A 13,159-nucleotide genomic window follows, 5' to 3' on the forward strand; every position below is an offset into this window, starting at 1 on the left:
TTCAAACTGTGGTGGAGCAGCGCCATCCCATGGACGGAATCCGCTACTGCAAGGAGCCTCGCTGTAGTTGAAGAATTCAAGGGCGGAATCGAGTGTGTCCAAGTTTCCTTTTTCGACACTTTGTAACCCACATTCAGCGCGTCACAGTTAGGTCAAATGAACAAAATTCCATTCTAAAACAAACGTCCTCAGACGTCGACGAACAGAACTTTTTATCTAGCTACCCCTCCCCTCTAAACAGTTCAAACAAAACTTCCACTCCTGCTGTAACATTGTCCAGTTTGATGCGGACACTTCTCGGACTCTTTTCTCCCTAGAAAAACAAAACAAAACAAAAAAAACCTGATTCCCGGTCAGTCGTCTCCTGTAGGATAAGCAATACGATCTGCTCCCTAACTCCATTCTCTATTTTTGTGCTTCCTTGTGCTGCCAAGCCCCTGACGTAATGCTCCGTGTTAATTATTAGCATGTGGGAAGCGATGCCGAGACTCTCCTCTGCTGCTTAAACAAGAGCGACTGACTGCGGGGAGAAAAACCTCGTCAAGATGGACAAACACACTGACCCAGAGTGAAGGGGCACCGCTCCCCGTCCCGTCCAGTCCTGTCCTGTGACCAGCACCAATGCAACTGTGCCTTTAGGTAAGTCACTTCTGAGGGTTTTTACTAGTATATCAAGCCTTTTACAGTATAAACTCGGGTTGCAAAATCTCTCGTCACAGCTTTTTTTTGCTACAACAGTAGCGTTCTGTGGGTATAGGCTACTCATTGAGTATTAAAAATGGAAATCGCATCTATTTTATTAAAGGTTTCGGATTGTTCATTAATAGGCTACCTAAAAAGGGGTTATGCGGGGTAACCAACCACACTGCTGAATTTAAGAGTGGGGAATTGCTTCAGATTTTAAGAGTTGTGAAAATGAGGGCTGTACACACTTACAGTAGGGACAGTCGAGCAACAATTTTTGGAAATGTTCTGGACAGTCTGCGATTCAGTTCGGATTAGCTAAACTAGACGTTCGCTTGAGTAGATGCCGAACCCGAATAGAAACCGAAAGCCTGTGTTTATTTTTATTTGTCCACATCTGATGCTTTTGGAGTTAAGTGTGTAGCCGTATTTAGGTTGTCATACAGGACTCAGAAAAAGATATTGAGGCTGCGTTATCCTTGAGGAGTTCCCTTTTACAGTTCATCTGTGTGTAACGTCACCGCGTGCTTTTAATAGATGCTCACTAATTCTGAATTGCTCGCGCCCGCTAATGTGTCAATAGCCCCTCAGAAATAGCTACTTTTGATTTTTGATTCATCTCATCTCAGACTCGAATCTTTAGTATCACTAAAAAGGATTTGTTTTCTGTTTGCGTGATCCATCGTTATGTCAGTAGGTGGCGATCAGCGAGTCTTTTTAATTGTGTGATTGAGTCATTGAATTGTCAAATGATTCATTTAAACTAGAGGTAGACCACTTTCACCAATTTTTAACATAGGCCATTTTTAACATGAAGCCAATTTTTAACATAATCGGCATCAGCCAATATCCAAGTATATCAAGCCGATTATTAGGCAGGCGCATCTTTGGGCAGCCTAGTGTTGTCGTGGAACACGTGTTTGACGCACCCGCTAGAGTCATTTTCCAGCAGAGTGAGCAGCAGAAATACGTTATTTTTAGAAGTTAAATTAAATAAAATGTACTAAATCTTATATATAAAAAATTCAATCATTTAAAGTTTTTTTTCTCCTTTTTTGGTAATAATTAGGTTATGTCCATTTGTCTTTGTCCTCAACAAACAAAACAAACCAAAAATACATGTTTCAGGACAAGAGGATAAAATGTTTTTGTTTAGAAAGGTTGTCTGTGTTAAGTAAGTATCATTTTTTTTACAATTTATCTTTCAAATAGAGGTTAAAAACCAAGCAAATATCGGCCTAAATAAATCGGCGGCATTAATCGGCCATCGGCCATCGGCCGACCCGGATTTCAAAAGATCGGTATCGGCATCTGCGTGAAAAAAAACATATGGTCGACCTCTAATTTAAACGCACAATCGCTTCCAAAACGTTTTTGTTTTGTTTTTGCTAACATAGTCTGTTTGAGTCTGCATTAAATAAAAATTGAATAGGCTATATTTACTTTGTTAGGGCACATAGCCTTGTGGTGAACAATTAATCTGTGTAAATAAATCCATTGATAAAGGTGTTTTTAATATAGACCTTTGTCTGTCCCCATAGAATAGGCCTAAGTTTTACGACATTTATGAATTATTCTTAATTTGCGAAAGATCATACATTTTTCACCTCTTTTCTGTCCTTTTTGTAATTGTAACACGTGCAGAATTTAACAATCAACTCGACGGCTCTCACCGAGGTACGTAGATGCGAGAATCACTATTGAGAAGATTCTTTTGTTTCTGAATGAGATGTGCTAGCTAGTTTATAGATTCCTCGTTGTTGTTCTTTTCTTTTTCATTTAGATAATGGACTAATGCTATTTTTTTGTACTAAAGTCAGCTTGTGAGTGAAAACTAGAAGTCTCTGCATTGAAATGACTCAAAACACTGATTCATTTACGTTTGTTTTCATTTGGGTCATTTGGTTTTTTTTTTTACCTTTGTTGTCTCTGGAAAGGAAAGTATATAGAGTTGTTTCATACCTCGAAACCATTGATATTTGCCAACTTGTTATAAATGTTTACCCTGTTTGTGTTTCTTGGAAGAAATGTTATGTACTTGTCATTGTCAGTCTGAAAGAGTCATCCATCAGATTCCAAGGGTATGGAAACCAGCAATGAGATTCAAAATATATGGACTATACAGTCTACTAGCTGGTAGACTAATAGCAAGTACAGTATACTATCAGCTGGCCAAACCAGCATAAGGTAGTCATGCTTTTTTTGGAACTGGCTGAACAGCTTAAAGACCAGCTTGGTTCATAAAGAAGCTTCCAAAACACAATTTCCAGCTTTAAGATGACATTTTTACCAGGGCTTGCCTTTTTGTGTATGTTTTTCTTCTGAAATATGGACTGTAAAATCTCTACTCTTTACTTTTACAGAAAGGAGATGTTCTCTGTGGAAAATGCCATCAAAACTAAAGCTGGACAGTCACTGTATGCTGGAGGAAAGCTGAGGAAAGTTGTGTAAGCCTGAAGTGGCCAGAGGGCAGGAGAGCTCTGACAAATACCACATCAAAAGCTTCAAACAGGGATTTCCTACCACCAAGTCTAACTCCCAAAACCCAAGAACAAAGATGCAATACGTTGGTTCCCACTAGCAAATAAAATCTCAAAGGGTTATTCTCTGTCAAACCAAAAGTGAGGGCAAGGTGGTGAGTCTCCACTAAGCTGCAAAGCAACATCATTGGGTCGTGGCCATTTCTCTCCCCCCCGCTTGACGAACCCGATTTCCAATTCTTGGTACTGTGAGCCTGCCCACCAGATCATGATGTTTCGTGACCAGGTGGGAGTCCTCGCCGGCTGGTTTAAGGGTTGGAACGAGTGCGAACAGACAGTGGCGTTACTGTCTCTCCTCAAGCGGGTCAGTCGGACCCAAGCACGCTTCCTTCAGCTCTGTCTGGAGCATTCCTTGGCTGACTGCACTGAGCTGCATGTTCTGGAAAGGGAGGCCAATAATCCAGGTCAGTACAGAAGCTACCACCTTTTCTACCAGTACTGCTAACCGTATGCAAGCGCTTGGTGTTGAGCTGTACCTGTTAAGGACAGGTGCACCCAGGTCTTTTGGTTCATGTAGAGGTTTCTTGGTGTCTTCAACCTACCCATTAGACATTGGTACAACTTCAAGATTCATGTAATAGATTCGCTCTGACTCCAATCTGTATTTAAAAAGCATAATATGTGATTTTGTATCTATGGTGTTGTGCTAAATTTGAGGAAATGTGCATGTGACCATGGAAAATTGCCAAATGACGAAAGAGCACATTAATGTATGCAAAAGACCAACATGCTGAGCTGAAGGCATGACTTGAGGGTATTTCATACGTGCGTGAAAAATTGCATATTTCTTTCTTGCACACATACATGCTCTAAAACTCAAACATGGGATTCCCATCAGAGTTTATAGTGGGCTGAGACTCATAAAGAGCCTCGTGGCAGTGGTGCGTGTTGTATTTTATATGAGGGATTTTAGTGCAGCTCTGTCATTGTTATTCTAAAACTTCAAGATGAAGACATCAAAGAAGATCTCATGAAGTTTTTAAAGTGGTCCTCACCCTGGTGTGTCCACTGACATTAAAACCAGCTGACGGGGTGCAGCTCATCTGAAACCCTTCTGGATGGTGTATTTCTAGTGTATATGCTTTTGGAATCATACGTTGATGATGAGTTTCTGGTTTGTAATTGCAGATGGTGGATTTGCATGCTTGTACTGTATGTGGTGGTGACCTTTTGAATGAATGCGCTCCAAATGTGATTGTCTGTGCATGCCTACCTGTGTGATTCACTTAAGGGCAGTATTACGTGGTCCTGCCTATGTCAGCCAAAAGCTCATGTCAGCTTCCTATTACTCACCAGCCGGCAGGGATTCTTTGGTTAATCAGCACTTATTCTTTCATTCAAGCAGACGTCTGGTTTAGCCTGGGCCCTCATTAACTATCTCACTTCAGACGTTTTAGTTGTCTTCTTTCCTGTATGAAGGTTACGTTTTGACTTGTTTAGATCAGCAAAATTTTAACCAATCTCACGTTGATATTTTACAGAATTTTTGTAATGTATATAAATGTGTATGTATATAGGTACAGTATGTGTACGTATATATATATATATATATATATATTAATATATAATAAATATAAATTAATTAATATATACTGTGTATATAAATTAATATCCAAATTAAAACTAATTTATATATATAAATGCAAATTAATATCCAAATTAAAACTTTGTGTTTACATAATATATGTGTGTAGTGTGCATAAATATTTTGTGTAACACATGCTTGTATATATTTGAGAAATATTTGCATGTATATATATATATATATATATATATATATATATAAATCATTTATATGAAATATTAATATTTTATATATTAATAAAACATTTATAAATAAATATACACACATATATATATATATATATATATATATGAAGAGTTCAGATGCAAAAGCCTCTAAATGCCATTTGAAATTTTCTTCTAAAATGACCATTTTTATCAAGCTTGTATATTTAAGTTCAGTAATTTCACTTAAATGACAATTAATAGGTAATCTTCATTGCCATTTAAGTGAAATTACTGAACTTAAATATACAAGTTTGATAAAAATGATCATGATTTCTTGTCTAAAGACAAGCAAAAGTATTGTTCAAAATTGATGTATAACTTTGATAAAAGGTTTTGATCCACTTCAAATATTGACTGTTGTGTATATATTTAAATATCTTGCATATAACTATATTACTATTACATATATGTTGTATTTTGATTAGACATGTCATGTTGAATTTTATTTTAGAACGAGTATTCTCATCTATCCTCAAATCAAAGGCCTGTAAATGACCACTTTAAGACATCCCTGTTCATTAGAACGGTGTATTCGGCGTTAACTCGCAGCTGGAAGTTGAGTGGAAAGATGCAACTATTTGGAAAGAGCTGCGCCAATGAGAGGAATCCACAATGACCTACTTATTCCCCTCTGTGAAGGAGCTGCCTTGTTCCCCTGACCCAAATGATGCAACTTATTTGCCTCTCATCTCAGCATCGTACACATTTACAAAATGCATGTGTGTTTTGTGTTAGTCACAGGTAAAATTGCATATGTATTCAGTTTCTGATCTTACATTTTAAATGCTAAAAAGGCTGTTCTTGTGCAGTAGCGTTTACATTTACTTGGTGATGATACCTTCATTTATTTCTATTAGTCTTAAACACCATCAGTACAGTGGTTTAAGGTGGCATATTTGCGATCAAGTATCTATGAAAGAAGTGAAGCCAAAACACACAAAGCTACACAGCCCTGGCCTAGGTTTTGTTGTTGTTAGAATTTTTCGACCGTTCCATCCAGTGTGGACGTCAGATAAAACAGAGAGTGTGTGTGTAACTCTATGTGCGTAAACAAGAGAGGGTACGTGTTTGTCGGAATATTATTCCTGTCTGAGTTGGAACCCTTGGCCCTTTTTCCACCCCTCCACCTCACAACCCAGAGGAAGACTAGAGCCCGGACAGGAGGGGCACTGTTGTTATGAATGACTGACTTCATACCTCTGTGTGTGTGTGTGTGTTTGAGATGATGAAGGCTCTTTGAGTTGTTTTTCCAACATTGTTGCCTCTCTGTGAGACGCTGCAATGTACCTTCGGAAATGTCAAACACCCAAACATTAAAATACAGTTTCTAAACCGAACCAGCTGGACTGAACTGTCACTGTCCATTGTGACGGGAGAGTTGTTTGATCATTGTCACACTGTTAAATTATGTTTTGTAGTGAATCTCCAGTTAGAGCTGAAATGTTAGGGCTTTAGAATTGTCCCATAAATCAGTTAATGTATTGATCTTTTTGCTTTGGGGTTGATTGTCTGGGAGTGACAACATAAGGTGAATAATACTCCAAAGCAATCCAGGACGCCTTTAAAAATAAACTGTCCTCTTGTCCCTGCAAGTCTGTACAGAGACGCAAATGAGCTGTTTTAACAGGACAAAACGAATGTTCCTTAGGCTTCTATTTACTCTACAGTTGTCCTCTTGTCTGGCGACTGAAGTAAAGTGAAGAGGCGTCTACTGTATCCAGTGTAGACAGCGTCAGTATTTATAATGGATTCTATTTGCTTTTGATGTTGCGCTTGCACACGGTGTTGACAAGAGTCAGCTGATAAGTGACTGAATGGCAGTAGGCGGGGCCTATCTCGTGATGTAAAACTATTCATCTGTGTCTTGCTCTGGAGGCAGGCATATGCAAATGCATTTGCCCGTGTGACATCACAAGGAGCTTGATCAAATAATAAATGCTTTGTTTATAATCTGAAGAAAGTTTTAAGCTCTGAAGCTTGCAGGATGATTTAATTATACAAAGACCTCTTATATGTCAAAAGATCAAGGCAAATAGATTTCTCACATGACCCCTTTAAGGAAAGAAGCTACATTTTATTTAACAAATATTTGGAAACATGCACACACCAGAAAATGTACTTATTTGCAGTGTTTCAATTATTATTATTTTTTTTAATTGTGCAAATATTTACTCTATTTATGCCATACACTTTTGAAATTATAATAGTTAATTTAAGACTGCTAATTATAGCTTCAAATGTTTTTTTTTATATTATTCTTTACATGACTAATATTAATTGCATCCAAAATAAAAGTTTGTGTTTACACACAATATATGTGGGTGCACTGTGTATAATTATTTTATGAAAAAAATATTATATATAAAATATTTATATTTATATATAATATAAATTATATATAAATCTATATACAGTATATATACATGAAAATATTTCTTAAATATATACAAGCATGTGTGTGTGTATTTATATACATTATATACAAAATAATTATACATAGTGCACCCACATATATTATGTAAACCCAAACTTTTACTTTGGATGCGATTAATCGCAATTAATCGTTTGACAGCCCTAATTTAAATATATGTTTTACTTTTGTGTGTGAGCTTTCTAAAGCTTCTTTTTACATATGATTTTGATTCTTTTGTGGAACTGAAAACATTACGAGTAAGTATTACATTTGGGAAGGAAGATAATCGAGAAGTCAGTTAAAATTGCGTGCTTCACAGCCTTCATCCACTGACCTTGAGACACACCTCCCCTAGTGACCAGTGTCCAGACCCTTCTCCTGTCCGGCCTGTTTTTAGTTTTTTTTCCCTCTTCTGCCTTTTGGAGACTGTCAATGAGCTGCTTGGAAAATAAAGAGTGCTTGTTTCTGGTTTGGGTGTCGAACTGTTACATCGCACCCACGCATGAGCAAACAGTTTATTTCTGGCCCTCGGTGTGTTCTGTGAACTCATACGCAACCCTTGGGAGAGCCATGTTGTCCCTGCCAAAATATTCCTTTTTTGCTCTGACTCAACTCATCTTAAACTTTCAAAAAGGGCTGACACTGTAAAAAAGGCGAGTTTGATTCAGTGTGAAAGCTCATCCCTTGTTTTTTGTGTTGGCTTGACCATTTTAAAATAACAGCACTTGAGACTTATGACTGGCCAGTGGTGACGTTGATGGGGTAGAGCATACAGTACACTTCATGTCTGTCATGTATAACCGAAAAGGATACTAGGGCAATTTTCTGGGAAGTTCTCCAGCACTACTGGCCTTTTGGAGTCACTAATAGTCCCAGAATCACCAATATCGCTGGTGTAAAGACCAGGGCACACCAAGTCTCTTGTCCAACGGCGTCTGGGCATTTTGAGCTGTTAGTGAGAGAGAGAACTCTGATCGGCTTTAGCTTAGCAAACGAGTGATGAATGCGAGCAAAGTCAAGACTGTACAGATAGAAGGAAACGTATCTACATCATCTTTCTTAAGCTTTCGAATGCACAAATATGTTCATAATAACATCAGCTGACTGGAACGAAGAATGTGATGAGACTAGTGATACCTGCTGATATAGACAGGTATTTACGTACAGTATACAAAGGTGCAGAGCGCACGTGCTAATTGACTGTCGCGTCGCCTTTAGTCTTTAGTCTCACATTATTCTGCTAGACTGTTTTCCCCTTAAACTTGTCTATCTTTCCCAATCTCTAGACCTGAAGACCTTCTTCTTCTTGGACAGCAGGTATTTTCTGACGCTATAGTGACTGTATCACGTGCTAGTAAAACACAAAGTCAAACCATAAAATGGTTTTATGAAAATAAAATATCAAATGCTAGGTAACAATATTATTGATCACAATACTCAATCTGAACCTTTTGTCTTCTTATACTCTAAAATAATGTAATATTACGTAACATAATCAATCATCAGTTTTAATTGACAATCAATAATATAACGAATATGTTCTATATCGGTTAAATTTCCTCACGTTCCTCTCAACCAGACTCAATTAACTGACATTAATAATATTAAAAAATCAGTTGTCCATGTCAATTTAATGGCAAAAAACATGTGTTAGCATTTTTTTTAATCGAATATAAAATATTAGCTAGATATGAATGTGTTGTTGCATATAGAAGTCCAAAATTAAACCAAAAATTTTTTCAAGAGAAGCTCAATGTAGTGTAAGCAAGCATTAACTTTGCCCTATCAGACTTGCTTTACTTGCACCACTTCTTGTTTTTCATGTTTGTAAAGTTGTTGAAACTGTGGCGCCGATGTTAACTTTGTTAAGGTGTTTCAGAGAAATGCTGAGCTTGGATGACATCAGCACTCGAGTCAGTCTGGGTGATAACTTACACGTCACCTGTTTCTCATCTTAATGAATGGCAAAATATGCTCATCTCAGCGAAAAGGAATGGATGACATGCAGGTACTTGAAAGGCATAAGATATATCACCCTTTCTCCTTACTGAGTACAGTTGCTTTCCTTATGGCATCTCTGCTGCTGTTGAAGGAGACTGTGTTTAATTTGCCGTCTTGTCTATACTATTGTGCTCAACTGCAAATCGGTTTGATTAGCTGAGACACCAATAGTTTAATAGTTCTTTTATGTTGGTTAAATCTAGTTTTCATGCATGTGGAATTTTGTTGTTTGGAAGATTCTTGTGTCTTGAGGTTTGCTAGATGAATCTTTCTTGAAATCAATCAGCTTTATCCCAGGACAGTATGATGATTAGGCTATAAAACATCCAATTATTCATTTTTACCATGGCCAGGAGAGTTGAGCGATATACCCGTTTTATATGATATACCATTAGAAATTTGTCATTTAAAGAGAAAAGGCTCATTGCTTGCATTTAAAAAAAATATAGTTTATTATTTTTAAGTAATTTATTTATGGCAAAACTTGCAATTTTAAAATTTTGCAAACATAATTGCAATGAATATGGCTAAATAAGATGATTATATAAAACAAGATGACTATATGATTTTTTTTAGTAGTAGTTTTTTATGATTAAAATTTTTTTGTTTTTTTATTAATTTTCTATGAAAATGTGGCTGACAGCTTACAAAATGGTTCCATTTGATATGTTATTGCATTAAATAACATTAACAATGAGCAATACATTTGTTTACAATATGTATTAATCTTAATGTTAATGTTAGTTAACTGTTTGTTGTTATTTCATGTCTAACAACTCTCCATAGACGTTTTAGCTGGAAAAACCAAACTCTGGTCAGGCCAATCACATCGTATATAGAGTCTGATTTGAACTTAAAGGGTTAGTTCACCCAAAAATTTAAATTCTGTCAGTATTTACTCACCCTCATGTTGTTCCAACCCCGTAAGACCTTCGTTCATCTTCGGAACACAAATTAAGGTATTTAAGATATTAAGATCGCTCCTGCATACAGTCCATAGGCTTCTTGAGGGAATGACACTTGCTGGCATCGAAAAGTCATCAAAGACATCGTTAAAATAGTCCAAGTGACTTCAGTGGCTCAATTTTAACTTTATCAAACGGCGAGAATAATTTTTGTGCGCAAAAACCAACAAAAATAACAACTTTATTTCAACTATTCACTTCCTTCTCTATGGGCCTGTAGTCAGTTAACGTAGTGTGATTTGCGTAGAGCTACGTCACACGTAGGCTCACTATTGGCCGACGCTGGTCATGTGTGTGATGCATGTGACGTACAATAACAGAAGCTCACGCTATTAAACTAGTAACCTGACTCGAGGCAGAGGGAGAAATAAACGAATAGTTGAAATAAAGTCGTTATTTTTGTTGTTTTTGCGCACAAAAAGTGTTCTCGTCGTTTGATAAACTTAAGATTGAGCCACTGTAGTCACTTGGACTATTTTAACGATGTCCTTTAATGACTTTTCGAGGCCAGCAAGTCATTCCCTCAAGAAGCCTATGGACTAGTATGCAGGAGTGATCTTAATATCTTAAATATCTTAATTTGTGTCCCGAAGATGAACGAAGGTCTTACGGGGTTGGAACTGCATGAGGGTGAGTAAATACTGACAGAATTTTCATTTTTGGGTGAACTAACCCTTTAAGCTTTTCTTTGAAACCAGAACAAAGAACGGCACTTGAGTCATTAAAAAAAAAAAGATGTGTTCGGAGTTTTGCCGACTGGATACGGTAAAAGTTTAATATATCAACTTGGGACTCAGTCGTCACTTCTTTGTTGCTTTGATTGGTTGGAGCTCTATCCAGTTGCGCGCAGAGGGAATTTGAAAGACAACTGTTTATCCCGCCCCTCGGATTGAGCCCTGTTAATGATGAGTTCCCTGACCTAACATCTTGATATAGGTCTGGCATGCCAGGCTACCAGTCTTAAGTGTCGCATTATCCTTCAGAAATCATTCTAACATGTTGATTTGATGCTCGAGAAACATTTATTATTATCAATGTTAAAAACTGTTGTGCTGCTAAATATTATTGTAGAAAAAACTGTGATGATTACAAATGTTAAAAACAGCATTCATTTGAAATAGAAATATTTTCTAACTTTATAGCCTAAATGTCTTTACTCTCACTTTTGATGAATTGAATGTGTCTTTGCTGAAAAGATCTCTTCAACGGTCTCCTCTTCACCTCATGCTCCTCTCGGTTGGCTCCCACGCCGTCAGACCAGTTCTGTAGCTCGTGCCACACTTCGGTTGAGCTGTCAGTGCATGCTTGAATGCAGCGGAGAACAATGCGTCAAGACACTCGCTCTTCACATACCTAGCAGTTCTCTTAGCTTTACTCTGTCTTGAGTGTGTCTTTGGTTGTCATGTCTCGTTGTGGCTACTGTGTATGTATGTGTTAGTATGTGTTATTCTGCAGCTGCAATACATAATGCAGGCAGCTGCATCATGGTGACACAATGCAGACTTTGTTCAAAAGTGCTGATTGCGCTTTTAAGAGGTCTCCCCCTCCCACCACTCCTCCGTTCAGCTCCCAGACAGTCGTGAAGTGGGGAGTGGGTTTGTATTTGAGTTTGAGGATGTGTTCCTTTCAGTTGCCCTAAATGGGACCTTTTTCACGGATAAGCTCATTTTTTTTGCAATTATATAACCGCCCTAAAAGAATGTCTGTTCTCTCTCCTGCAGGTACGGAAATAAAGATTTCTTTTTTCTTCCGAATAGGAAAATAATGATCGGTGAATAAGGAGGGGGTTCAAGTAGCACATGGGCCCAGACATTTCCTTAAATAGAGCTCTCTGAGCTCAAATCCGCAGACATTCCAGGAATAGCTCCAGCTGTGACATTCTGCGCCACACGAACACACACACACACACACACACAAACCCCTGGAACGTCTACAGGTAGACTAAATTGATGTTCCGTCAGTCAAAGCTTTTATAGATGTTACATCCATCTGGTTACAGTGATGCATTGTGCCAGAGTTTGTTCCCAAAGTTTCATTGGGAAAATTCATTATATGAATTCATTATATGAATTATTAAATTATATGAAAATTATATGATTTTTTTCTTTTATTTTTTATTATTTTTTTAAAGGAACACATCAGGTTTGATATCATCAATAAATGATAAACAGCAACAATTTAGGCATTTCATATTTTTAAGTTCTGTTTTATTTTATATGGAAATTATCATAAGTACTACTATTTTTAAGTAGATTTTAGTTACTTTTTCATAAGAAAGTAATAGGATATGTTGTTATCGACCATTCATCAATCATGTTATCATTATTATTAATTTAAATTTTACAATTCTGAGGTGTCTGACACTCTTATTTTGGTTATTCTAACCAAAATTATTCTAGCTTTTAAATGTATGTATAACACAAATTACATGAAGGGACTTTAAAGTCAAATGACAATTGTTAAAGAGCATATTGCAGGTAAAAAAAATCTAAATTTATAGGTAACCATTCAAAACCATTTGAAAAGATAATGCAGGATTTAAAACAACACAAAGGGGACTAATTTAGTAGATAAAGTGAGCGTTTCTTGGAGTGCTCGTAAAAACGGCTTTTTTTCAGCATCGCGTCATTTTACGTCATGCTAGGGAGCCTCGGCTCAGTACAGAGTAGGCTGATATTCAGTGAGAGCCGTCATCAGTCATGGGCTTTCGGTAGTTTTTGTATTATAATTTATCATTGTCATGGTAAATTATTGTGTTTGTTGAG

General features: G+C 37.1%; 1 protein-coding gene across 3 annotated transcripts in view; it reads left to right on the top strand.

The window, feature by feature from the left end:
* The first annotated feature begins 99 nt into the window (after positions 1–99).
* Positions 100–13,159, top strand: part of samd4a (sterile alpha motif domain containing 4A) — a 45,940-nt gene continuing 32,880 nt past the window's right edge. The window contains exons 1-2 of one of the 3 annotated variants that reach the window (XM_089120226.1): positions 100–639; positions 3,048–3,628. In XM_089120226.1, coding sequence (XP_088976352.1) covers positions 3,433–3,628 — 196 coding nt within the window. In that variant the 5' untranslated portion in view covers positions 100–639; positions 3,048–3,432. The remainder of the gene's footprint in view (positions 640–3,047; positions 3,629–13,159) is intronic. The other 2 variants (XM_089120225.1, XM_089120227.1) reach the window with 2 other exon arrangements.

This window comes from Pimephales promelas, chromosome 15, assembly GCF_988280905.1.
Source record: "Pimephales promelas chromosome 15, fPimPro1.hap1.1, whole genome shotgun sequence".
NCBI lineage: Eukaryota > Metazoa > Chordata > Actinopteri > Cypriniformes > Leuciscidae > Pimephales > Pimephales promelas.